The sequence below is a fragment of the Musa acuminata genome, chromosome BXJ3-6 (assembly GCF_036884655.1).
Source record: "Musa acuminata AAA Group cultivar baxijiao chromosome BXJ3-6, Cavendish_Baxijiao_AAA, whole genome shotgun sequence".
In the NCBI taxonomy this organism is placed as follows: domain Eukaryota; kingdom Viridiplantae; phylum Streptophyta; class Magnoliopsida; order Zingiberales; family Musaceae; genus Musa; species Musa acuminata.
Genome location: NC_088354.1, coordinates 9,765,481 through 9,792,673, shown reverse-complemented (window position 1 = coordinate 9,792,673; position 27,193 = coordinate 9,765,481). Strand labels below are relative to the sequence as shown.

The following is a 27,193-nucleotide window of genomic DNA, read 5'->3' as shown; positions in this document are numbered from 1 at the left end:
TAGATCGTTCATTTCATGAAAGGCAAAATTAATTCGAAGATAATAAAATTGCATTGCGTACCGGAATGGGATGACAGAGGGTTGTCTTGAGAAGCTCCCCGTTGGCCTCTAAAGTTTCCCGCCAAAAATAAGTAAATCAAGATTATAAATCCAAGCGGAAGAGATAGTGAGAGGGAGAAGGCGGAGGAAGGAGGATCCGGTGGAGAGAAGTAAGAAATGGATTGAAAGGGAAAGAGACAGAATGACAATTACGGGGCACAAAAGGATGGCTATGGGCCTTGCTGCGTTATCGAAATGATCTCAAAGCCTCGCTTAGCTCTGCCCGGCCCAATAACCATTCCTGGGTCTCAAAGTACGTGTCGTCTACAATGCCAATTACGTGTAAGCTTTGGGAGAGCAAGAATTAATTCTAGAGAGCTCCTACTCTTTGACGGCCTCATCATCGTCGAAGCATGGAGATGTCCATATGCATACCTTCTGGATGACTTGGAACAATTCTTCAACGCGTTCGCAACAAGTATATGTTTTGACTTCGATCAGCTGATCCAAAGGAAAATGTTGCAAGTCAACATGAGACATTTGAGCTGGTTGACATGACTAATTAAAAAAGGTGTCAAAGTCAGATACCAACTTAAATCTCCACCTTATTCCTATTGACAGGTAACGTGCGTCTCGCTCCACTCATCTTTCTCTGCGCTTAGAACTCTCAAGCGCTAAGGTTACTAGCTTCGATCAATTTCCTATATGTTTCGATGACATTGGTGTTCGTCAAATCCACTTAAAAGTCAACCACCTGCTCGTTGAATCTACTGAGATCAAGCGTGTGGGCCCTCGGTTGCTTTGCTTCTCTCGTTTCCAGTACTGGTGTGGGTCAGCTCACTAGATTTGTATATCGTGGAGGGACCCTATCTCTCTATCTCTCTCTCTCCCTATATATATATATATATATATATATATACATTATGTATGTATGTTATCATATCATGACTCTTCTTCACTCTCGTCTCCTCTGCTAAAACAGAGATGGCCGCAGAGAGAAGCTCTTCTTCATCCGAGACGAAGGAAAGGCAGAGATTACCGCCTCGAAGAGGGCAAATAAAGCGTCGGATTATTGCTTGGCTCCTTCATAGCATCATCTGCATCGCTAAACGTACGGTCCTCTATGCCTTCTGCCATGGAGAGGCTTCCGTGAGCTCCGCTCTCTAGCTCTGTTTGCTCTGGCCGCAACACAACTTCCATAGGTCACCACTCTGTTTTAGTGTTTCTAGCTATATTACGATGTTTTCTCTGGTACAATTTGGTAATACTTTTGTTCCGATCGTAATGGATGTGCTTTTTTGCTTCGAGTGTTGGGCTCCATCTTGCCTCCAATAATAATGGAAGCACACGAAGAAGAAGTCGAGTTCACCTGTAATGTCAATCTGGTGACAGAGAAAACATATCGATTAGCAGAGCATTTCCAAGTCATGATGGCGCGTTAGGATGACGAAGATGTCAATTAACATGGAGATGGAAGAAAAATTCTCTGAAATAAACTTGTCAAAAGCACGTCTCTGGTTGAGCAAATCCCTCACCATTCTAAACCAAAATGACTGTCGTTGTTTATTATTAGCTTGACAAACTCCCGGGACAGAAATCGACCCATATGCTCCTGTGATTCACCATTGGTCGTCGGGACAGAAATCGAACCATGGCATGGAGGGAGTCGTCGCGAGAAGCCCCTCTATTGCTTTCTTTCAACCCTTCAGCTCAGCTACGCGGTAGTTTGGCTTTTCCACGCTTCAACAAACGCTATTTTGATCGGTACCATCCTGGCATCAACAAGAAAGACATTGTCAAAGAGGCATTGCTGCTCTTCCAACACAGAGAATGCATCATGTATGCTAGTAGGAGCTATTCATATGCCCACATAATTTGGCATTGCACCATAATGAATTAAAGTCATGTGAACCCAACATTCCTCAGTCTCATATATGTATCATCATAAAGGAATTGTTTCTCACGACAACGTAACTAATAGCAGTTCCTGTTGTCGAGCATACTCCATCTATCCACAAGAGAAAACACAGCTCAAGCTTTTAAAATGTAGTCACTTGCGCTTCATGCATAAAATGCAAAATGTGTTGACAAAAAAATGTAGAAGAAGTCGCAAGTGCAACGTGCTGTATGCCTTTAGTTAATTATTACATGTATTGCTTCAATCGAAGAAAATGGGAATAAATAGACGACGAAAAACTCCAAGAGCATTCATTATTCATGTGATTGCAACTTAATATACTAGTGTGGGCAATCTACAACCGACTCAAACTAGCAATTACTATGTATACCAGTTATCCGGGTGTGCTGCCACAAACTTTCTAAAGATGATCGCATACTGCCTTTGTAAAATCTGTAGTTGACGAATTCCCACCAAGATCAACCGTTCGATACTTTCCTTCTGAAATGGTATTAAGTATAGCATTGTGGATTTGGTCAGCTTTGTCGGTAAGCCTCAAGTGGCGCAACATCATAACGGAACTCAGCAGGAGAGCAGTTGGGTTTGCAAGATTCTGGATACACAAATTCCAAAACAGATCAAACAAAAGCAGGAAGGCATCATACTGCAAAACAGGGCATAAAAATAACCTACGAGTTACCATGCAAAAATATACACACCGACAATAAACAAACCAAATCATATAAACTAATGAAAATAAATGCACACTATATGATCTGTTGTTCAGAATTCTGATTGATTCACTAAAGGACAGAATGCATACAACTGAATATAGAGAAAATCATTTACCTTTCCAGCTATATCAGGGGCTGACCCATGTACAGCTTCTGCTAGAGCGATGCCACCTTCACCAATGTTGCAACTAGAAATAAAAAGGTCATAGAGTTAATTATTTTACCTTGTGAATTATAAATTGTTAAAAGCAAATCACATTTACCTAGGAGTTAAGCCCAGCCCTCCAATCAGTCCTGCACAAAGGTCACTGATTATATCTCCATAGAGATTGGGCATCACCAGTACATCGAAGAGAGTAGGATTTTTCACAAGCTGTCACATTGATGCAGGAAAATGCTCATCAATTACAATATGGCATTACACTAAAATTACACAAGTTTTTAACTCTAAATATTTATTACATCTAACATGGATCATGAGGGATCTGAACCAATAGAATGTTGGCTAACATGTGATTTCCAGATAAGCGCTAGCCAAACTCATCATTTTTTACTTCTGAACTCTTTACTCACAGAATTAGAGAGGATTGTACTAAGGTAAGTTTAGTCACTGATATGATTAAATTTCAGGTTTTGGCAAATCCTATTGCTTTACTGAAAATTAGGCACTAAGATGTTTAAGGTCAGTAAACCAACTGGTCACAAGTCTCAAGTTACCCGTGAAATATGCTCGACTTTATGATGCTCTCTGGCTGACATATTTGATGAAAAAATCTTGGAAGATGATGGTGATGATTTGATGATATGGTCATAAAAAATTTCAGTCAAAGATTTAAAGCCTAATCAAAACATACCATCATACAACAGTTGTCAATGATGACTTCCTCGTAAGTTATCTCAGGGTACTTCTCTGCAACCTCACGGCAACACTGCAGATATATCAACAACGAAGCTTATAAATTGTAGCATATACATTAAGGACATTTAACCACTATATGTGTATTTAGGTATAGATATACCTTCAGAAAAAGACCATCAGTCTTCCTCATGATGTTGGCCTTGTGTATGGCAGACACTCGCTGGCGGCCATTTGCTTTGGCATAATGGAAAGCATATTCTGCGACCCTTAAACTTGCTTGACGAGTAATGATCTTCAGACTTTCTACAACACCTCTCACCACCTGGAGTAATGTGCAGAAAACTACATCAGATAACCAATATATGCAAAACTTACCACGAAAAAAGGACAATGAATAACACACATTTCCTAGAAAAGGCTTACCTGGTGTTCAAGGCCACTATACTCTCCTTCTGTATTTTCACGAATTGTCACAAGATTTACATCATCATATCGAGTTTTATAGCCAGGAAGGCTGTAGCAAGGTCTAACATTGGCATAGAGACCAAGTTCTTTCCTCAAGGTAAGGTTCAGTGACCGGTGACCCTTTCCAATGGGAGTAGCCATAGGGCCTTTCAAGCCAACGCCGTTTCTTCGCACTGATTCCAGACTTTCCCATGTTAAAAAGCTCTCTGTTCTAGGATCGACCTTGTCACCCACAAAATGTTCCTCCCATTCTATTGGAACTTGTGCTGCATTGAACACCTGTACTAACAAAATTTATTAATACGATACTGAAAATGGTCATGAAACTTAAGCATCAAACTCATGCTTTCTTCCATTTATTGTCTTTTTCATTTTCCTCCCAAATTATCTTATTTGACATCAAGACGTTGCAAATGAAATGCTCACAACAAAAGGGTTGAAACTAATATCACAATAATTCATGTTTTGATCCAAATCATATCAATTGCTTTTTTATCAAATTCATATCAATTGCCTGCCCGAAATGTAGACGATCTCATCCATCTAGAATTCATGACAGGAAGTACAAAAGTTGGGAACATTATTTAGCTTCACCATCTAATTGTAGCATAGGGACATTTCAATATATTTCTGAAAAAACACACCTTGTGATGCAGAATGAAAACAAAATTAAAAATATCACTAGAAAGGATTCTAGCAAACTGACCTTAAAATGGAGGACTAGAGAAATCAATTCCTTATAGTGGAGAAGACCTTTACAATACTTGAAGATATTATTTCTTGATGATTCCATAAGCTTAAAGGAGGTTTTTATTTATACTAGTTCTAGGTCTTATAAACTAGCTAACTAACAATGTGGGATAATTGAAAGAAACATAAAAATTTTCAATGTGGGATAATTGAAAAAAATAAAAATGATAAGTGAGCAACTTTAGGCTCTTTGAAAAAAGTCTTCTTTTGCTTGTTCCATTAATCCCCGCCACTTAAGAAAAACTTGCCCTCGAGTTTATGTCAGGATACTATGGATTCTCATTTAGAAAGTAGTGATACAAATGTATAACATTGAAAGTTTTTGAGATCCCCCAATTATCTGGTAAATCAATCACATAGGCATTGTTATTGATTTTCTTTAAGGCCTTCTAGGGACCAGACTTCTTCAGCTTCAATTTGTTGTAAGTGCCTATAGGAAATCCCTCTTTTGCAAGCACACCATAACCATATCTCCTTCCTTGAATGCCTTCTCTCTCCTATGCTTATCAGTTGCTTCCTTGTACCTGGCATTAGTAACTTCCAACTTCTTCTTCACTTCAGCTTGGGTTGATTGTACTTACTCAGCCATGTTGTTAGTTGTTACACTAATCCTAGGAGTCTTTGATAGGTGAACTAAATCCAAAGCATGCTTTGGCATTTTCTTGTAAACAACAGAAAATAATGACGCTTTGATAGAACTATGCACTGTTATAGGCAAATTCAACTTATGCGAGTGCGAAATCCCATTGTCTTGGTTTGTCACCACAAATACAACAAATCAAGTTACACAGAGTCCTATTAGTTACCTCTGTTTGACCATCAATTTGTGGATCAGTTGTGCTACTGAACTTCAAACTTGCGTCAAATATTTTTCACAAGATCAGCTAAAAATGATATAGAAATTTAGAATCTCTTTCAGAAGTGATTGATTTTGGTACCCCTTATAGGCGTATGACTTCTTGAAAGAATAGCTTGGCAATTTATATCACATCGGGAGTTTTCTTACATGGTTTGAAATGGGCCATCTTGGAGAACCAATCCACAACCACAAACACAGAATCAAATCCCCTCTAAGTTCTTGGCAATCTCAATACAAAATCCATGGATAAATCCTTCCAAATATCTTCTGGAACTGGTAATGGCATATATAAACTAGTGTTCTACAACTAGCCTTTTGCAGTTTGACAAGTCAAATATTTTCTTCAAAATTACCAACATCCTTTTTTAATTGTGGCCAAAAGTACCTCTCCTCGACACTTGCTATTGTTGTCTCAAAGTCCTCTATGTAAATCTTGAATATTTTTCCTCATAAGGATATCCTCGGAATGCACAACTGGTCACCTTTGAATAAGTAATCATCATAGATATGATTGGACAAAACAAAAGGCATAACTAACCATTCATATGAGCCTTCTCTTGTCTTGAATGTAGTCTTCCATTCATCTCCAGAATTTATGCGAATTTGATAATATCCGCTACAGAGATCAATCTTTGAGAATATCTTGGAGCCTTGTAGTTAATCCAACACATCTTCTAGTTGAGGTATGGGAATACCTGACCTTGATTTTGTTTATGGCTCTAGTATCTACGCACATCCTTCAGCTTCCATCTTTTTTAGGTGTCAACAAAGCTCATATAGCGCATGGGCCCATACTTTCTCGAATATGTCCATCCACATCAACTCTTCTACCTTCTCCTTCAGCATCTCATTCTCTTTTGGGTTCATCGAATAGCGAGGTAAATTTGGTAGACATGCTCTTCGAGCCAAATCAATTTGGTGTTGAATATCTCTCACGGGTGGAAGTCCATCTGGTAATTCTTTAGGGATGATCTCTTTAAATTCTTCCAATATCGATTTTAGTTCGTTTGGAATCTTTGATTCAGGCGGTTCTTCTCCCTTCACAATAAGAGCATAGTATACTCTTGTTTCTTTAGAACAAGCAATAAATTCTTGCACAAAGTTAAAGATAGATAAGAAAGACATCCCCTCCACTTCATAAGTGTTGGATTCATCTCCCTTTTTGTTAGTCAGTAGAATGCCAATTTTTTTCCCGTTATACTAGAATACGCAAATATTCTTTCTTCCAAATTGGGTTGCATTCACATTATACTGCCATAGCCTTCCAAGTAGCACATGGCATACATCCATGTCAACTATCTCATATAACTTCCTCCTTATACCTTTTCCCAATTGAGAGAGGAACTATACAGATCTCAGTTACAATGATAGTTGGGCCTTCTTTAATACACCCTAGCTTGTATGGTGTTGGATGACCTTCCATCTGTAAATTTAAGTGTCTCATTAATGATTTGGATACAATATTGTCACAGCTTTTATTGTCTATGATCAATGCATAGACTTTGTTATTAACACTGCATCAAGAATTAGAAGATTTTCTTATGCTGAGATGGATCTTCTTGCCTTAAGGTAATAATCTTTTTACAACACATGCCACATGTTCCTTTTTTTCCTCTGCTATTTCAGCACTATCAATATCATCAATCGCATCGTTTTGGGCATCTTCTTCTTAAGTCAATTTTGTGATCTGTAAGGTTGACAGTCTTATAAGCACGACACTCGTTGGTTGAAACACTTCCCAAATAAGGGTTGAGCATATGGACTGTTTGTGGTAATCGATATATGCTTCGCTTGCCTTATTGTTTTTTCAATATTTGTGCCTTGATTTGTAGGTTATATTGACTCAGTCATAACTTGCTTTTCTTTGTTAAGAATAGGCTGCGTCGTCAAAGTAGAGAATTTCCAGGTAGCAATTGGAGGTCAAGTCAACAGCATTTCAGCCTTTAATGTCATATTGTGAGCTTCATCTACTGTTCAAATCGGAGTTAGAGACATTCCATCTTTAATTGCAAATTTCAGTCCGTTGACATACCTTGTTGTTTGCTGGTCTTGTGACTTTGACAAGTTATATCTAGCTGAAAGGCGTAAAAATTCATCAATATACCCGGTTCCAAATTGAGTGCCTTGGATGCAGTTTTGATACTGTTGAAACAACAGTTGTTTATAGTCTAAGGGTAGGAATCTTCCTTTGAGAAGTTGCTTCACCTTTCGCTATGTTTGTACTAGTGCCTTTCCTTATCCTTTTTTTGTCATTCTGTAATGTATCCCACCAAGCTGCTATACTTCCTTTCATCTTGTATACAACAAGCTTGACTTGTTTTTTAATCAGGAACATCCATCACCTCGAAGTCCTCTAGTTTATAACTCTAGTCAAGAAAAACCTCAATGCTGAGGTGGCCATTAAAACTGAGGAGGTCTACTTTGAGGTGGTAATCCTCAAATATCCTATCTCGTCTGGGTGATGCTTGATGTCTATTATATCTTTCACTGTCATCTTCTGAGTCATCATCATATACTGTTAGTTGTTATGGGTGGATAGTACTACGTTGGTTGAAGTGTCGAGATTGAGTTGCACATGCACCTCTTCATTGGTTGGTTTTATGATAGTCCACAATTCCTTCTTTTTCGTTTGACTTATCTTCATAGGTTGGTTGCCTACGTTGGATTGGAGACCCGTTGATGATTAGGATGGTCATTAGCATCAACTCAGGCACAATTGATCCTACCATCATCACGAACCTCTATTGGCACCAAAACCCAAGTTAGTGAGCATGTCACAAATCTCTAAAAGTTCCCGGGTCATCCTTGCTTCTTGTGCTTTTAACGTCGCCCAGAGGGCTCGCATTCCCCGATCATTATTGTTAGGGTTGTTGCCATTGCTTCCATCACGAAGGTCGTCATTGTCGAAATTTCCATTGTCATCATCGATAATGTTGTCATCGTTGTTACCATTATTGCCACTAGACCTCATCTTGATGGGCTATAGGGTTATACTTAGCAAATTAAGTTTCTGATACATAAAATCCACTATAAGTGGCAAGTGTAGAGCATACTTCTTAATTTCCTACCTACAAACCTATTATGCTAACATCAAAAGCAAGACTCTAATACCGACGCAGAACGAAATCAAAATAAAAAAAATACTACTAGAAAGGATTTTAGCAAACTAACCTTTTATAAGGAAGGATGAGAGAAATCATCTCCTTCTAGTACATAAAACCTTTACAATACTTGAAGATATTGTTTCTTGATGATTCCATAGGTTCAGAGGAGGCCTTTATTTATACTAGTTCTAAGCATTAAAAACCAGATAGCTAAAAATGTGGGATAATTGAAAGAAACATAAAAATTAACAATGTAGGATAATTAAAAGAAAAATAAAAGTGATAAGTGGGCAACTTTAGGCTCTTTGAAAATAGTCTTCTTTTGCTTGTTCCACGTTACCTTGGCAATTCCAACAAGCTTCAAAGTGTACAGGATTTGGAGGTCCATCAAGACATCCAAATAAGCAAAATTTCTTCACCAAAATATGAGCAAACCCTTAAAAACAAAATGAATTTACTATGAAACACATCTAAGGCTGGTGATTGCAGAACATACGAATTCTTAGACTCTTTACCCACATATTCCCTCCTTTAGGCTTCCTTCACTTTTCACCTAGCTCACAAATATAACCAAAAGATTGTAAATGGAATATTCTAATATGGCTCCAATAATTCACAATATTGCCAATCCTTGAGAAAGTTATACTTGTTGCGATTTCTGTTCCTAGGCCATATTTATGGTTCCCTATATTGAGCATCATCTATGCTCGATTATGATTTTACACTCAGGCATGTCATGGCCAGATTTGCGAATGAAGATAAATAACAGTCTGGGAGAGAACCAGATCAAATGTGTACATTGATAACTTCTTACTTGTCTTCCAATAGCTCTAGGGACATTATACATGTGGAATATCTTCAACTTATTCTTTAATAATCAACCAAATAAGTATTGACACTAAAATCATTGCACCTCAGTATGCTCAAGCATCTATTCTTGGTTTTCAGTATTGACATTAAGAAAGAATTTGCAAAACATGCTCAAGAAATTAAGAAAAATAAGGAAATGATAAATGAAAATTTGGAAAGTGTAATTTCTTCGTATCCTCCACCAACAGAATCATATCTTGAAGATATATCTTTTTCATTAGATTTATAATATTTTTCTCTATTTTGTAATCAAAACAAAAAAGTTTAATAATCAAAATTCACAAAAATAAAAGTTTAAAACTCAACAGAAGCATAGTGTCAGAAAGGCTAATACAGTTTGTGTCATATTGGAATATCTGACACAAAAAAGATTTATAGTTCTTGTTAGACAAATTATATGTACATATTACTTATTACAATTTCCGTTAATTCAATTAGCCAATGTATCATATACTTCGGTGAAGTAATCACCCCAAGTCACTAAAAATAACATTTCATGTAACAGACAAATTCAAGCATAAAACATACATATCCAAGCATCCAACTCAATATCCATACTTATGCTACCACCATTTCTGGATCTTCATGTGGTTGTAAAAGTGACATACACTCATTTCCAGCTTAATTATATACATTGGAACCTACACCTCTTTCAACAGGAAATATTGCTTTTAAAATTACATTAAAAGAAAGAAAAAAAAAAGATACTCTGCATAGCATCCGAAAAAAAAGAACTGTTGTGGTGTTCCTTGTTTTTGTTTCCACCCAATCAATTTGGAAGGGAAACAATGCCAACTTAACTAAACGCAATACAACTTATCAATTTAGCGTAGACAAAGTAAAATAGATGTAAAAAATATAAATCAAGTAATGCTCGAAAAATGTGAGATTTAAAATAACGTAGAATTAAAGCATACGGTCCAAAAAGTGAAGCCAACAGAAGAAAAGGAATGGCAAGCTTCATAGAAACAGACATGCTTAACAGAGTCTGCGATCTCAGGCCCAATTCCATCACCGGGGAAGAGAGTGGCACGGATGGGTTCGCTGGGGGAAGCAGCAGCGGAGAAAGATCTTTCAAAAGCAGGAAAAATCCTGCTGGAAATCTGGTTGATCGAAGCCCTTTGAAGGAGGCGTCCAAGCGCCATTGACGAAGACGGCTCAGCAGCTCAATCTGCGACGACAAAGCAACCATCGATAGGACTCCACCAAGAATCAGATCAATAAGAAGAGAAGAAACGAATTCGAATCAAAAGCAAATGGGGGTTTGGAACAATGCGCCATCGGACGATGAAAGGGAACTCATGCGTACAAGAAAATTTCCAGATCAACACCAACCCGCAGCACATAAAACAAGAATCTAACAGAAACCCTAGACCTGAACCGATCGAAGAAAAAGAAATCAAGAAAATTGAGATAGAGTTACTAGATGATTGACCGATCCGCAGCAGCTTTGCGCCCAAAGAAGGAATTTCGATGCCAGAAGATGGGACGAGAGATGAAAAGTGGGAAAGGTTCTTTGTGCTCCAAGAGTATTCTGCGCCGCAGCCACCTGCGGGGAGGAGGAGAGGAAAGCTAAAAGGCCGGTAAAAAAATGAGGCCCATCGTCCATCCAACGGTCCCGATCGGTCGATCAAGCAGCTATATTATTCTGGAATCAACTACAAATATAAATATACGTCAGATTGGCGTTTAGAAAGAAACATGCATCGTATCCGGTCCGTAAACAACTAAAAGACGATGCCATGTTAGGGTTGACTTTATTTGGGTGGCAAAATCGTATGCATCAATTAAATGCAAATAACGTTATTCATATTTATCTTTCTGAATTATATATATATATATATATATATATATTCACAAGGCTCCAATAAACATTTTTTATAATTAATCTCTAAACATATTTTTTTAATAAAAATAAAAATATTAAACATACATCAATATAATAATAATAATAATAATAATAATAATAATAATAATAATAATAATAATAATAATAATAATAATAATAATAATAATAATAACAAGCCCATTAATCTGTGGATTTAACTTTGATTGTTGAGCCCATTAACAATACTTCAGTGAAGGACGTTCATTGGAATCGTCCACCAATTATTCCCTCATCTCCAATTGAGATCTTTCTTCGTTCATAAGACAAATATTATGGTCATCATGACGCATTCTGCTTGTCGAACAATTTTAGCTGTAGAAGCGTTCTATTTTTTGCTTCAGCGACACCATATAATTTTTAAAATATTTTAAAAATTAAAAAAATTCATTACATCAAATACCATATATGTCGTCGAATCGAACCTATACGGATCTCTTAAAAATTAAAACCTATACGGATCTCTTATGCAACAATACATCAAATGGCCTATACGGATCTCTTATCAAAAATTAAAACCTATACGGATCTCTTATGCAACAATACATCAAATGGCCTATCACTTATGCAATAATATATTACAATGTGAAATAGAATATTGCTCAAGTAAAATTCACCCATCTGGATCGGCTGGTTCTGGACCTGCATAGAAAGAAGGCTTGCTTTAAGCACCTGACAAATACCATATATACATCACAAGCAGTTTCTTTATGGGACTTGATGATTATGTACAGCAACACTTAGTTCTAACTAAAGACGATGAACCTGTTAATGTCGCTACTTAGAATTCATGCACAAAGATTTCAACTAGGCAGATAAGGAATATCTTAGTAGCAACCGCAGATGTGATCGAACCATATAAAGGTTAAAGAAAATGCACAAATTGATATTTTAAATTTCAAAATTTAAAGACTGCAGGAGAAATTCCAGGTGGAAAGAATTCAAAGATAAACATATTAACTATAAATTCTTCAAAAGAAAATGCACTCAAATATATAACTAGAGGTCATAAGATTGCCATGAATTATTTTCACCTTTAAAGAAGATGTGAACAATAAGGAGAAGATAATAACTCACTGCCTGTTTGCTAAACTAGATTGATCTTCCATGTTCAAATCTTTGCCAACAGAACTAGGCTACAACAATTTACATTCACTTTTATGGTCATCCCAAAACCACCAAACTCATGATGTTACGGTCATTGGTCACACATTCAAGATTTTATCAGAAACACCTAAATTTATATCTACAACCAGGCTGTTAACTCTGCATCTATTTTTAGCCTCCTCCCTAGATTATCATTATGCTACAGACTTGTTTAATTTTTCTTTTGCCAAAACCGACTTGGGATTCATAATGTCTGATTGTGTGAATATCAAGACTCCATTTCCTATGCTCAACCTTTACTATAAAATCAACCACTTATAAACAATATACTATTATTATCATTATGTAATCCTTATAAGAAATCAACAAGAAGACATGTAAAATCTTTATAGACCTACAACCATATGCTCATTGTTGTTAAAATTCAACTGGTTTATTGACGTGGCACTGATACTAGGTGATGTCAGGTACAGAATTTTCAAAATAGACAAGTCAAAATAATTATACTTTGTTTGACTGATTTCTATAACAGAATCTAGATTTCAGAAAAGTTGTCATTGACCAAATTATCAATCAGGCATAGCATGTATTTCTACAGACCATCAACTCCGTAGATACCCGAAAATGCTCTTCGATCCTGTAGCAGATTTTATGTACCAAGGCAGGAGTCTCTTCTGTTCCAGTGTTGTATCTAAAAGATCAACAGGCCTTGTTTCTGTTGTGGAATTGCATGGAATCGTGTGGTAACCTGGACTGGAATGGTTGGATTTTGAATCTGCCTTCAATCTACCAAATTTGTTGCCGTTCAGCCCCAAGTATTATTCTTGCTGAACGGTCTAGGTGGTAATATCCAGACCTTGTTATGAAAGGACCAAGTGACTCTTCCATACATCTCAATGCATACAGAACAAGAGAACTGCACAAGTCTTTTAGGAAAAGGCACTTATTGTGAACATTAACCCACCTTTTGGAATAGTTCTACATCAAATTCTTTCACCCAATCGAACTGACAGCATGTTTTTTTCGTTCACAGGACTGTCTAACTACCACATCAGGCAAATCATAAGAGGTAAAGTGCTTTCTAGCAACATCTGGATGTTAGTCAATGATAAGTTTTACAAGGAAGCATAAATATATACCCTACCTGCAGCCAATAGATGGAGTTCAGAAGTAACCTCTCTAGAATGTATAAAAGCCTAAAGCACAACGGTCGCAGAAAAAGGGAACACTTAGATAAGGTCTAAGAGCCCAAAACATGTGAGCTGTCAGTTTGAAAGATATCTGTATGAACATAAACAACCAATCCTCCATAATTTATTCAAGAAGATAATCAAGCATATGATAGGTGGATGTTCATCCATGTTTGAACTTGGTCTGAATGTTCCGGTACAGTCAACTAAACTAAGAACATAGGACATTACGAGTCATGGAAATTTAAATGATATATTTGAAAACATTTAACATGGAAAACATATTTATATATACACATGTAAGTGTGTACATTCATATATCAGGATGTGTGAATATGCAAGGAATCAAATTCAGTTGCATCAGTATATACAAACAGGTATCTATTGGTCTGACCTAGTAGGTCTGGCCACAGACCATATAGGTTTATACTTGTCAATATTCATTTTTTTCTTTTTTTCTTAGTGATACTGAATGACATCGGTCGGTATACCACCTTACCAAAGCTGAAATCAAGGGGAGATCTAAATACCTTTGTATATGTATATGTACATATTATAACCAAGGGTGTCAGGTCAACTCACAAGGATGGCCAGCTCACAACATCTGTTGAATGTGTATAAGATGCAATCAGAATTTGGAGGAGCACAATGCAAATATCTGGAAATATTTAGGTAAATTAAGACATAGCTAATATTGAAAAGATCAAACAGATAAGTAAATACTGGTTCCATGACGTGTCACTAGACAAACTTTCCGATTTGATCATTCTCCATCCAGGTTGGAAGGCAGGACTTAGTAACAAAATGAAGAAAAGGAATTATGATAGTGAATCATGAATCTGATGAAGGAAAGGCTCGAACATAATCACAAGTCTTGGTGACAGCTATCACACAGGGTGTTCTAGGGCAACAAAGTTTCCATAAAAATGAAGTTATTGCATCAAAACAATGAATTATATTAAACAATAAGAAAGTAGAAAAGCTAAAAGGAGTAGTGTTGAACTAGATAGGGAGAAGAGATAGAGCTATCACACAAAGGAAGAATAGGATAAGACAAAATATTCAAAGTTTCACTCGAAAACTCTCTATAATTCCAAAAACTCTCTATATCTTCAAAAACTCTCTATATTTCATGACCCAACACATGGGTTTATATAGTCCTCATAGATACATTACATTCATTACATTTAATATGAATCACTCTTTTCCAAATGACTTTTTTAAGAACCAATAGTCGATTTGGTTTATCCTTCTATAAGCATTTAATGCGTTTCATCTCTTGATACAATGAACATCTTTATGATACCTTGACAAGTTTACTTCTAACATTCTCCCCCCTTAAACTTGTTTCATCTAACATGCCAAGTTTCTTTCGAAGATGTTGAAATATTTCAAATTTAAGATATTTTGTGAGTATATTAGTCATTTATTCACTTGTCTTGATAATCTAGCTCTAACTTTAACCTCGTCATTACCTTCCAAGAGTTCAGCATTATTGATGCCTTCAGCACATGCAACAACATTATCATGGGTGTCAAAAGTAACAAATCCAAAATCTTTCCTCTTTGCAGCTGGCATATTACGAGCAAGCTCTACTTTCTCGATTATGTCATATTTCTTCAGGTAATCCTTTACAAGATCCTCATCCCATACAGCAGGCAATCCATCAATAAAAATAGTTTTAACCTATGCCATGATTTCATCATCTGGCTCAATAAAAGAATCTGCAAGGGCAATCTTAGCAATGCTATCAACTCCAAATATTACATCTATCTTCTGCAAGCACATATAATCATCCATTGCTTTAGAGCATGATGAGAAATCCAGAAACGCAAAACCACGGTTCATTCCTATATTGTTGGTATCTTCAACCAAGGTCAAATCTTTCATATTTTTAACCAAGGATTGAAATTTCATATCATACCGGAGTTTCGAGATTTGCTCAGTATTGTATGGTACTATATACCAAGCGGTATATTTCAATATACTACTCGGTATGTATATATATATATATATATATATATATATATATATATATGTTTTCGCTGCGACGTCACCTCTCTTCTCCTCGCGGCGCCGAGGAACGCCGAGGACTCTTCTCCCACACGGATGAGAAGTCGCCGACATACGAGGAGGGAGAGCAACGCCGATCTCCAGGTTCTCCTCTTCTTCTCCCTATTCTTTCTTCCCCTTCTCCCTCTTCTTTCTTCTCCCTTGGTCACCGCCCGATTTAAGACAATAACGGCGCGGAAACATCCCCAATTAAAGGTACCGCCCGATAGCAGGCGATACGTGTACGGACCGGTACGTATTGCCCGGTATAGGTAGTTTTATTCGAAATTAAAAACCTTGTTTTTAACTCCATAGTTTTTTAGTTTCTCCATAAAATGTTCCCTTGTCCATTACTTGCAAATATTACCCACAAAGAGTGCCACTGTCTTGACTTAGAGCAACACCACACTACTGACCTCTCACCGCAGGAATCTTGAGCTTTGAAATAGCACGATTTTTTTCATTCATAGCTTGTCATTATTTTTCTTCTCTACAAGCTTCTTTGAAGGTTAATGGATCATATCCTGCAAAAAGACAAAATAAAGAAAGCTTATCATTGTTAGTATCAATCCTTCAAGTCACATCATATAGCTCCTGAATCATTCTTGTCCTTCTTACAATCGGAATTCTTGAATCATGTGACCTAGCCAATCTAAGTGATAATTCAGGCAAAGACTCTTTGGTGCTTGCTTGTATTCTATCATCCTCTTCTGAAGCTATAGCTTTCTTATGCTACTCATCACTTTTTAAGTTACAAATCTGTTGTTCATCAAATTAAACATCTCTTAACATCACAATCTTATTTGTGACAGGATTGTAGCGTTTATAACCATTGGAATTCTTAACATTAACTAACAAGATGCATTTCTGACTTTTATCCTTAAGTTTTGTTCTCTTTTCTTCTGGTATTTTGACAAATGCAACATTTTCGAAAATTCTCAAAAGATCGACTCTTGATTTCTGTAAGCTCTATACTTCTTGTGGTGTAACATTACCAAGTTACCTTGTCGGAAACTTGTTAAGCAAATAAATTGCATAAGCAACAACATCTCCCCAAAATTCTTTATGAATTCTTCTTTCCTTTAACATGTATCGAACATATTAAGTATAGTCCTATTTTTTCTTTTCGAGACACCATTTTGTTGAGGTGAGTATGGCATGGTGAATTAATGTAAAAATTTTATTATTTCTACAAAAACTTTCAAATTCATTTGATATATATTCACCACTCCTATCTATTCTTACAACCACTTTGTCTTTGAACCAAATTCTGAAATTCTTTGAATTTGTTTAAAGCTTCTTTCTTTTCCTTTAACTCGTAAACCTAAGTTTTGCCAATATAATCATCAGTGAAGATAAGAAAATACCTATTTCCTCCAAGTGAAACTAGACTGATAGGGCCACAAACATTCGAGTGTACTAGATTTAATCGATGTCATGCTCTTCTTGTTTTTCTTAATTTGAATGGCTTTCTTTCTTGCTTGCCCATGGCACATACTTCACATAACTTTGATGGACGATCAATTCTTGGTAATTCTGTCACCATATTATTTCTATAAAAGTTTTAAAATCTCAAAATTTGAGTGAGCATATCTAAAATGCCATAACGTAGAATCGTCCTCAATATTAGTTTTAAAATAATTTGACTTATCAAAAATACATAAATGTAAAGGAAACAATATATTCTCCATCATTTTCACATGTGAGATTATTGTTTTATCCTTATCACGAATTGAATGAGTCATATCATTCATCTCAATATCATAACTTTTTTTCAAGTAATTGTCCTAAGATCATAATTTTTTTTTTATATTAGGAACATAATATACATCTGTAATGCATAATTCTTTGTCATTATTAAGTCCAAGAAAAAATTTACCTTTACCTCTTACTAGTTTTTGAGACAGATCACTAAATGTAATGTTGCCGAAATAACATATTTATTTCGAAAAATAGTTCTTTGATGCCACACAAGTGATTTGAAGCTCCTGTATCTAGATACTATGTCATAGACTGATCTTTGTTCAAATTATCATAAGTCATTAACAAAATATGATTTTTGTTCTTCTCTTTTTTTTCAACAAAATTTATCTTATCACCTTGATTGTTCGGATTATACTAACATTCAAAGTTGTAGTGGCCATACCTTTTGTAAACATAATATTGTATTTCAGATCTTTTATAATTTTTGTCACATCCATCTCCTCGATCATGTCCCGGATCATAATCTCGGCCTCTTTGACTATAATTTTCTCCATCACCTTCATTATTTGAGATTCTTGATTGGTCTGATTTTTGTCGCCTCTTCTTCTTTGTCCACAACCTTTTCCTCTTTGAGATTTTGATTCACTTTTGTTTTCAAGAGTAAGTTTGGATTGTAGTGCTTGCTCTTTAGATTTTTCTTCTCTTTTTGTAAGCCGTTGTTCAAGAACTTGAAGAGAACCCATTAGTTGTTCTGAAGATATTTGTTCTAAATATTTAGACTCTTCAATTGCTACAGCAATAAAATCAAACTTTGGATCTAGAGATCTTAGTTTCACCATTTAGTCTCATTTGATGAATAATAAAAATGATTTTTGATAAGTAATCAAGAATAAATTCAAAAGTACCTTGCTGTAATGTTTCAAACTCAGCTCATAAAACTTGTAGACGAAGCTTTTTTATCTTGTCCATACTACTGAATACTTTTTAAAATATTTCCCAAGCCTCTTTTAAAGTATTTGCTGGAGCGATGATCTCGAATATTATATCATTAAGCCCTTGATAAATCATGAACAAAGCTTTTTTCTCCTTCTTTCTTTTATCTTTGAGTTGTTTTCTTACTTCTGCATTCATTGCTTCTTCTTCTATTGGACTTGGTTCAACAAATCCATCTTTTACAAATTTTTATACATCTTGGGAGCCTAAAAGAACCTTCATTTGGATGCACCATATATCATAATTTTCTTTTATCAACGTAAGGATCTAGAGTTAGATGTGGCTTGAGGAAGAGATCATAACTTAACTTGAGCTCTGATATTAAATGTTCAACTAGATAAGGAGAAGAGATAGAGCTATCACACAAAGGAAGAGTAGCACAAGACAAAATATTTTATGTTTAACTCAAAAACTCTCTACAACTTCAAAAACTCTATATAACTTCAAAAACTCTCTATGTTTCATGACCCAACACATAGGGTTTTTACAATTCCCATAGATACATTGCATTCATTATATTTAATATGAATCACTCTTTTTCAAGAGACTCTTTTAAGAACCAATAGTCAATTTGGTTTATCCTTCTATAGGCATTTAATATGTTTCACCTCCTGATACAATAAACCTCTTTATGATATCCTGACAAGTTTAATTCCAACAAGTAGTCTGTTCCATCATGAGTATCTCAGTCTGCTTGGTAATTGGAGGACATTTTTTTTGTTTCTCTTCTCCATCCAGATTCGAGCCCTTTGCCTACCATGATGTAGGTAGTAACACTTCTAACAAGGTGGAGGAATCCAGATGATTTGGTGTACACTTGACACCTCCAACAATAAGATGAAATTTTGCCATTGCATGATGATATTGCACACCACCATAAAGATGTAATCCAACATTATGAGAAGAATATGTCATCAGGAAATGACTTGTGGAAGTCAAGTGAAGCTGGAACGAAGCAACATATCAGAATACTATTACAGATAAACTTACATACCGATGGTATTGAGTTCCGGATGAAGTAAATGGTAATACCTTTAAAGGCTAGTAGTGCTAGTCAGCTCTAGTCAGATTTCACCCTGCATGGAGAGCTAGCATGCTTGTGAAGCATACACTAAGCAACCCAGTTTGAAATCCATCTAGTATAAAAATTACCAAAAAGTTGTGACTCCACACACATTTAAATATATATTAAGGGTAGCATATAAAGGATCAGAATTTTAAAACCCCAGCATCCATCTCCTATCTTTCCCTCTCCCCTGCCCCCATTTCACCTCCTTTCTATCAGCATGCATGTTTGATTTTGCATACTCATACTGAATGCATCTTACTATACTTATCTGTTGAAGAATTAATAGCAGACAAGATGTTAACATTAGTAACTACTTATGTTACTTCATTTACATAAAGGTTTCAAATACTAAGGATCATTACCAGTTCATATCAGTACCAATAGGTATCTATTCTTTTGTCTGATGATACCAAATGGCGCATATTGGAATTCCGTTCCGTACAACAATAATGTATCATTCCAACCAAAACTATTATCAGGCAGAGATTTAAACCTTTAATTTAATGTACATATTAAAGGTATCGTCTCGCTTTCTCTATCTTTTCGTAAAGAAGGAACGAGGAAATCTTACTCATCGTTGATGGCGACGAATGTTGAGACGATCTCGACCCTGGAGTGGTGCACTCGATCATATCGAGGGCTTTCTTTGGGTTTTGGAGGTCTTAGTGTCCCCTTATCCGTATTCACAGAAGATCGAGCGAAAAATCTTCCTTCTTATGGACGGCCGTGGCGAACGTTGCGGAAATCCCCCGAACGCTGCAATTGATCGTTGCGGGTTTCCTTCCGATTCTTGGAGGCCTTCGTCTTCTTCCATCTCCAAAAGAACGAGTGACCAATCGACCGATGGTGGTGGAGAATCTCGCGGCGGTGGCGACCCCTGGAGTGGTGCCATCGATCATTAAGGTCTCTGCGTCTCTCTATCTCACTTCTCTTCTCTAAATGAACCAGCGAGGAATCTTGCAATCTCGATCCGGAAGAGATGCAGTTGATCGAAATGGGTTTTCTTTCGGTGCTTGGAGGTCTTCCTCTCCCTTCCCCTCCCTCCCTGCAGAAGGACGAGCGAGAAATGTTGTCGATTGACGCGGTGGTGACCCAACCCAATCCGAACCAACTCGAGTCTACTTGAACAAGCCCAACCCAGCCTCAATCATGTCAACTCAGATTGGGTTCGGCTCCAAATTGGCCCAACAATATTATAATGCCCACCAAATCATGTGTTGCAATTGCAATGCTGCGTGACTGACTTCAACAAACAAATGTTTGACCAGAGAGGCATGTGAAGTATTAGGAAAACCGCACATTAATTAAGTATACGAACGGCTCAGAAGAAAGCTACTCCTTCAGTCCCCCTACAATGTACTACTTGCCGTAGGAGTGACAACTACACTACAAAGCATTAATTGATGAACAACCAATTAATATGATGTAGAATATCGCCGTGATGTCGTAAAAAATAGATGCTCTGGTCTGTTCTTTCACGTATGATGGGAAAAATATCTATCTGATGGATTGAGTTCATTAAAGAATTCCTGTCCTCAATCTATTATGAGTTCTTGAAATGAGAGATTGGGCAATTTTTTAATCCATTCCTGCCCTTTTTTTTCATGACTGAATCATTACGGAAGACACTGAACCTAAACCATGGGGCAGTAAAGACATTGAACTCAGAGAAGCAACTGCACACTGCATCGGAGGAAGAGCTGCAGTGGACTAATGAATGATACACTCCAAGCCTAGAAGGTGTTTGCTTGTGGTTGGGTTTTTCTAGTTTACTGTCTCTTCAGCTGCTCTAGTTTCTTTTCGTGGCTTCTTGGATCCCAGTCTTCGATGAAGCACAAAGAATGAGTTCACGACGATGGAGACAGCAACCAAGGTGATGGGCACTTGGACCCACCGGCAGAACTGGTGGCTGTATGCAGGATTAGGTAAGAGTTACTGTAGATGCATCCATTTGGCTTTCTTCTCTCCGTCAGATAATAAATGCAGTGAGGTAAGAGTAATGTATCTTTCTCTTCTCTGTTGGCTGCAGCTGTTCTTAAGAGGATGAGCTGTTTTGTGTGTGTATTCTGAAGACGTGTTACCAGTTTTGTGTGTCAGAAGCCTTATTTGACGTAGAAATTAATGATTTGTTCTTTAATCCACCGAAGTCATCTCTGCAGAAGATGAAGGGATATCATTGTTTGGAAGCGGAACAAGTCAAGAGGGCCGGGGGGGGGGGGGGGGGGGGTTTGGGACACATGAGAAGTCGGCAGCGGGATGCTCGGACAACTGCCAACATGAACACCGAATGCAGCAACCTCAAGATGCTGTGAATGATCAAATGTTACGTTTCCATGAGGGCCTCAGAAGCACCAATAATTAATGGTCTATCTCATGTGACCACTGCAGATGTGCAGCTACCTTTCAGATGGCTACAACAAGCAACAACACTTGTTCCCATGCAGGGTGGAGAAGAGACGTGAGGGGCTGTCAGCGGTGTCACTGATGCGTAGGACAGAGCGGCATGGATGTGCATGACAAAGGGAATGGTCCAGCTCTGTTAGTGTTCGTGAGTTATGGGGGTGATGATGATGGAGTCTGTGACATGATCAGACGACCAGTGCATGTTCAATGCATTCATTCACTTGCCGACTCATGGAGCAGATTAAGAACAGCGGCCGAAATGATGATCGGGTTTCCTTTAGATATAAACTAGTAGTTGACATCCACAATGTTTGCACTATAAAAACCCCCCCAGAGGCCTTCCATTCCTTCACATCCATTGCAGAAGGGTGTTTCCCAGTCTTCTGTAGCTTTGAGGCATCATGATTCCAGTCATTGATTTCTCGAAGGTGGATGGCGAGGAGAGGGCTGAAACCCTGGCCCAGATTGCTAATGGATGTGAAGAGTGGGGCTTCTTTCAGGTTCGTTAGCTTGCAGTTGGTGAGTGTAATGGTTTCTTCTCTTGGACGTCTTCTAACCAGTGTTTTGCATCTGCAGCTGGCGAACCATGGCATTCCAGTGGAGCTTCTTGAACGTGTGAAGAAGGTCTGTTCTGCGTGCTACAAGTTGCGACAGGAGAGCTTCAAGGAATCAAACCCCGTGCAGCTGCTGAACAAGTTGGTCGAGGAAGAAAGTGAGGGAGGGAATGTGGAGCGGCTGAACGACGTCGATTGGGAGGATGTGTTCGTCCTCCAAGATGATAAGCCCTGGCCATCTAATCCCCCTGAGTTCAAGTAAGAACACAAGGACGAGGAATCAAAGGAGAGAAGTTCAATGGATCGAGTCACTGATGCTTCTTGGCTAACTTTTCAGGGAAACGATGAGGGAGTACAGGAAAGAGCTGAGGAAGTTAGCCGAGAGAGTAATGGAAGCCATGGACGAGAACCTGGGACTGGAGAGGGGCTACATAAGCAGAGCATTCTCCGCAAACGGCGAGCACGAGCCCTTCTTCGGGACCAAAGTGAGTCACTACCCTCCCTGCCCGCGGCTCGACCTCGTTGACGGCCTCCGCGCCCACACCGACGCCGGCGGAGTCATCCTCCTCTTCCAGGACGACGAGGTCGGCGGCCTCCAGATCCTGAAGGACGGCAAGTGGGTCGACGTGCAGCCGGTGAAGCACTCCATCGTGATCAACACCGGGGATCAGATCGAGGTGCTCAGCAACGGGCGGTACAAGAGCGTGTGGCACCGCGTGCTCGTCTCCTCCCACGGCAACCGCCGCTCCATCGCCTCCTTCTACAACCCTTCCCTCAAGGCCACCATTGCTCCCGCCACCAAGCTTGTCGCAAGCCAGCCCCGGGAGGTTGGTGCTTCGTATCCCGAGTTCGTGTTCGGGGACTACATGGACGTGTATATGAAGCAGAAGTTCCTCCCCAAGGAGCCAAGGTTTCAGGCGGTGGCAGCAGCTCTGTGAAAATGCAGGAAGGAGATGATACACTCCAGGGTAGTTTAATGTGTGACCATCTAAGTATATCAGTGTCGTATATTTATAGGTCGGTATCAGCGACAGATGCTTGCTTGCTTGGACATGTGCAGCACATCTGTATGATACAAGTACTGCGTACTGAGTCTGTTGTCGAGTCTGTGTGCTTTGCTTCGTACATTACCTGGAGCCTATATTCCAAGTTGTGTCAGGTATTATAAGCTCTTCCGTGCGTTCGCCATGATGCTTGTTGTTCTCCTCCAACTTTGATGTTCTTCATTAAAAGCCCAGCCATAGAACTCACTGGGACTTGTATGCCAGTTTGCCATCTTGAAGCCCGTTTCCAGCCCAGCTAAGAATCTACACGTACGTGGTCGATGAAGATTGCTGAACTTGTAAACAATGTAACGAAGAAACGAAATATGTCGTACAGCCATGATGGAAACCAGGAAGCCTCGTGTATGCTTCGTAGTCAAAGCCAGTCAAGGTTTGGTATGGTGGGGGCGGGGGTCAGGTAGACATCTTATCAACGTGATCTAAGATTTTCCAAGTCGAGCTGCGTCATAACGTTTTGGTTGTTCATTTCATGAGCTGATCTCCTTGTGAAATGTACTTCGAGATGGGAAAAGATGGCGGTTTAGTTGACCATGGAGAAAAGGTTTGACCAGGAACACGGCTTAGTTCCCGGTAATTTCCTCTGATTGGTATGTGAGATCTGATATGGAAGCTTGATGCAGTATAAAAGGTCCCAGTTGGCTCCATTTCTCTTCATCGATCCATTCGAGAAGCAATACAGAAGCATAATTTGCAACCAGAGCAACATCTCCTCCTCGCTAGAAATGGCCATTCCAGTCATCGATTTCTCGAAGTTGGAGGGGAAGGAAAGAGCTGAAACCTTGGCACGGATTGCCAATGGATGCCAAGAATGGGGATTCTTTCAGGTTTGCATCCCATTTGTCCGGTTCCTTCTTTCTCCTTACTGGGATCTTTTCGAGTTGACGCTGGTACTAAAGCAGAGGAATCTACCTGACCTGTTTGCAGCTGGTGAACCATGGGATTCCGGTGGAGCTCTTGGAACGCGTAAAGAAGGTGTGCTCCGAGTGCTACAGGCTCAGAGCAGAGGGCTTCAAGGCGTCCAAACCTGTGCAGCTGTTGAACAAGCTGGTGGAAGAAGAAGGCGACGCCGCCGATGCCGAGCGCTTGGATAACGTGGATTGGGAGGATGTCTTCCTTCTCCAGGATGACAACGAGTGGCCGGCCAACCCTCCAGAGTTCAGGTGATCATCAACTTCCACGCAGGGCTCGTCAGGCTAATTGATATGTAGTTATAAGTGCCTAACGTATGCCCTCTTCATGCGCAATCTTGCAGGGAGACCATGAAGGAGTACAGGGAAGAGCTGAGGAAGCTGGCTGAGAAGGTGATGGAAGTAATGGATGAGAATCTGGGGTTCGAGAAGGGCTCCATCAGGAACTCATTCTCCGGAAACGGCGAGCATCAACCCTTCTTCGGCACCAAGGTGAGCCACTACCCACCGTGCCCGCGCCTGGAAATGGTGAACGGCCTTCGCGCCCACACCGATGCAGGCGGCGTCATCCTCCTCTTCCAAGACGACCAAGTGGGCGGCCTGCAGATCCTTAAAGACGGGCAGTGGATCGACGTGCAGCCAGTGGCCAATGCGATAGTCATCAACACGGGAGACCAGATCGAAGTCCTCAGCAACGGGCGGTACAAGAGCGTGTGGCACCGGGTGCTGACGACCAGCGACGGCAACCGCCGCTCCATTGCTTCCTTCTACAACCCCTCCTTGAAGGCCACCATCGCTCCAGGGACCAACAAGGACGGCTCTGCTACAGCGCTGTACCCCAAGTACGTTTTCGGGGACTACATGGATGTGTACGTGAAGCAGAAGTTCTTGGCCAAGGAGCCGCGGTTCGCGGCGGTGACAGCCGTGTGAGGATAGCAAAAGTGCACGTTGTTCATTAAGATATATTGTTCCTTCGATTGAATTCTTAGCATGAGAAGAACGTTTGTTTTGATAGAAATGAAATATAAAGTTGATGATTGCATTGATTCAAACAATAGATAATACTACATGGAGAATTTTTCTCAATAGAGAAGAATTTTCCTTAACAGATTTATGATGGCCGTTGTTGAGGTTGTTATCACGGGAAATCTTAACTGTTATCATGCCCCTACAAGACGATGTCGATGGCGATGTATTTCATGCGTGAGTGGAATACTGGATTGACGCATAGATAAGTGGCTCCGACATTGTCATAATATATTGTAAGAGTAGAGTTGATGTTAATTCCAAGTTCCTTGAGGAGATTCATGACCCAATTGAGTTCTGCAGCAGCGGTGGCAATGACACGGTATTTAGCTTCAGTTGTAGAACGTGCAATTGTCTTTTACTTTTTGGAACTCCAACTGATTAGATTAGGTCCAAGGAAGAGAATATACCCCGATATGGATGTTTTGTCATCAAAATTTTCTGCCTAATCAGCATCAGCAAAGGCATGGAGATGAAGGAGGGAGTGTTTGCGAAAAAAGAGGCCATGATTGATAGTCCCGTGAAGATATCGCAATATTTGTTTGATTACAGACCAATGCATAGTAGATGGTCGATGCATGAATTGGGATAATTTATTGACCGCAAATGAGATATCTGGACGGGTGAGAGATAAGTACTGTAAGGAGCCAAGGACTTGATGGTATTGAGTTGGGTCCGTAGTAGGGCTTCCATTACATAGTTTGAGCGACTCGCTAGTAGACAAAGGTGTTGTAACTGCCTTTGCATCTTGCATGTTCGTTTTAGATAATAGATCTTAAATATACTTTCGTTGTGATAGGAAGAGCCCGGAAGATGTGTATGTTGCTTCCACTCCCAAAAAATAGCTCAAGGTTCCTAGATCTTTAAGGGAGAATCGATCTGCTAAATGCTTAAGGAATGCCTTGATTTCCATAGGATTATTGCCTATGACAATAATATCATCCACATATATCAGAAAAATATAATATATTACTACTTTGGTGATGAAGAAATAAGGAGGTATCAGACTTAGAGTTGATGAAGCCAATTGATGCAAAAAACGAGCCAAGTTCGGTGTACCAAGCTCTTGGAGCCTGACGAAGTCCATAAATAGTTTTTTGTAGTTTACAAACATGCTTTCGATATTGAGGGTTGATGAAGCCAGGAGGCTGCTGCATGAAAACATCGTCAGTTAGGATCCCTTGTAGAAAGACATTGTTAACGTCGAGTTGACGTAAATTCCAGCTTTTTGAGATGACCAAACTTAGAATAAGTCGGATTGTTGTGGGTTTAATAACAGGGCTGAATGTCTTTGTGAAGTTAATACCAGGTCATTGATAAAACCCTTTGGTCACTAAACGCGCTTTATATCTAGCTACGGATCCATCTGAGTTCCGCTTAATACGAAAGACCCACTTACACCCGATGATGTTTTGTGTGGGATGAGAGGGTATAAAGGTCCATGTAGAATTATAGAAGAGTACATCATATTCTTCACACATGGCTTTACGCTAGTATGAAGATTTTTTGGCTTGAGTAATTGTGGTAGGTTCAGTAGTCTCTGACGAGGATGTTATGATGGTATGTAGGTCAAGAATTTATCGTGGTTTAAAGACACCACTTTTGGAGCATGTTGTCATTAGATGTCCATGGGCTATAGAGAGTGTTGTTGGTATGGGCGG

General features: G+C 38.9%; 3 protein-coding genes across 6 annotated transcripts; 2 read left to right on the top strand and 1 right to left on the bottom strand.

Moving 5' to 3' along the window:
* Nucleotides 1-200: 200 nt before the first annotated feature.
* Nucleotides 201-11,171, bottom strand: LOC103974592 (isocitrate dehydrogenase [NAD] catalytic subunit 5, mitochondrial). Of its 4 annotated transcripts, XR_010497724.1 has the most exons (10): nucleotides 11,013-11,171; nucleotides 10,552-10,748; nucleotides 3,953-4,273; nucleotides 3,690-3,851; nucleotides 3,525-3,599; nucleotides 2,934-3,043; nucleotides 2,786-2,858; nucleotides 2,328-2,549; nucleotides 1,575-1,811; nucleotides 201-1,421 (listed from the first exon to the last, which is right to left on the bottom strand). XR_010497724.1 is itself a non-coding variant. In XM_065156656.1 (9 exons), exons 2-8 carry the CDS (start codon nucleotides 10,720-10,722, stop codon nucleotides 2,358-2,360), a joined length of 1,104 nt encoding a protein of 367 aa, XP_065012728.1. In that variant the 5' UTR covers nucleotides 10,723-10,748; nucleotides 11,013-11,171; the 3' UTR covers nucleotides 1,511-1,811; nucleotides 2,328-2,357. The 4 variants fall into 4 exon arrangements, 3 of the variants coding, with proteins under 3 accessions (XP_065012728.1, XP_009387722.2, XP_009387723.2); XM_065156656.1 differs by lacking the exon at nucleotides 201-1,421 and having other exon boundaries at nucleotides 1,511-1,811; XM_009389447.3 differs by lacking the exons at nucleotides 201-1,421; nucleotides 1,575-1,811 and having other exon boundaries at nucleotides 2,138-2,549.
* Nucleotides 11,172-22,321: 11,150 nt separating this feature from the next.
* On the top strand, nucleotides 22,322-23,692 carry LOC135639421 (1-aminocyclopropane-1-carboxylate oxidase-like). The gene is made up of 3 exons (XM_065153166.1): nucleotides 22,322-22,480; nucleotides 22,557-22,792; nucleotides 22,872-23,692. The coding sequence occupies exons 1-3, from the start codon at nucleotides 22,382-22,384 to the stop codon at nucleotides 23,470-23,472; spliced, it is 936 nt and encodes a 311-aa protein (XP_065009238.1). The 5' UTR covers nucleotides 22,322-22,381; the 3' UTR covers nucleotides 23,473-23,692.
* A 549-nt stretch (nucleotides 23,693-24,241) lies between these two features.
* On the top strand, nucleotides 24,242-25,561 carry LOC135639533 (1-aminocyclopropane-1-carboxylate oxidase-like). Its single transcript, XM_065153314.1, has 3 exons — nucleotides 24,242-24,422; nucleotides 24,523-24,758; nucleotides 24,851-25,561. Exons 1-3 carry the CDS (start codon nucleotides 24,321-24,323, stop codon nucleotides 25,434-25,436), a joined length of 924 nt encoding a protein of 307 aa, XP_065009386.1. The 5' UTR covers nucleotides 24,242-24,320; the 3' UTR covers nucleotides 25,437-25,561.
* Nucleotides 25,562-27,193: the final 1,632 nt, after the last annotated feature.

Excerpts from the sequence above, each read along its gene's own strand:
- LOC103974592 (XM_065156656.1), bottom strand. The coding sequence starts at position 10,722 with ATGGCGCTTGGACGCCTCCTTCAAAGGGCTTCGATCAACCAGATTTCC. Across the intron at positions 3,600-3,689 it reads CTGATGGTCTTTTTCTGAAG|TGTTGCCGTGAGGTTGCAGA; the intron begins GTATATCTATAC and ends ATATATCTGCAG. Across the intron at positions 2,859-2,933 it reads GGGCTGGGCTTAACTCCTAG|TTGCAACATTGGTGAAGGTG; the intron begins GTAAATGTGATT and ends TTTTATTTCTAG.
- LOC135639421 (XM_065153166.1), top strand. The coding sequence starts at position 22,382 with ATGATTCCAGTCATTGATTTCTCGAAGGTGGATGGCGAGGAGAGGGCT. Across the intron at positions 22,481-22,556 it reads AAGAGTGGGGCTTCTTTCAG|CTGGCGAACCATGGCATTCC; the intron begins GTTCGTTAGCTT and ends TTGCATCTGCAG. Across the intron at positions 22,793-22,871 it reads TCTAATCCCCCTGAGTTCAA|GGAAACGATGAGGGAGTACA; the intron begins GTAAGAACACAA and ends CTAACTTTTCAG.
- LOC135639533 (XM_065153314.1), top strand. The coding sequence starts at position 24,321 with ATGGCCATTCCAGTCATCGATTTCTCGAAGTTGGAGGGGAAGGAAAGA. Across the intron at positions 24,423-24,522 it reads AAGAATGGGGATTCTTTCAG|CTGGTGAACCATGGGATTCC; the intron begins GTTTGCATCCCA and ends ACCTGTTTGCAG. Across the intron at positions 24,759-24,850 it reads GCCAACCCTCCAGAGTTCAG|GGAGACCATGAAGGAGTACA; the intron begins GTGATCATCAAC and ends GCAATCTTGCAG.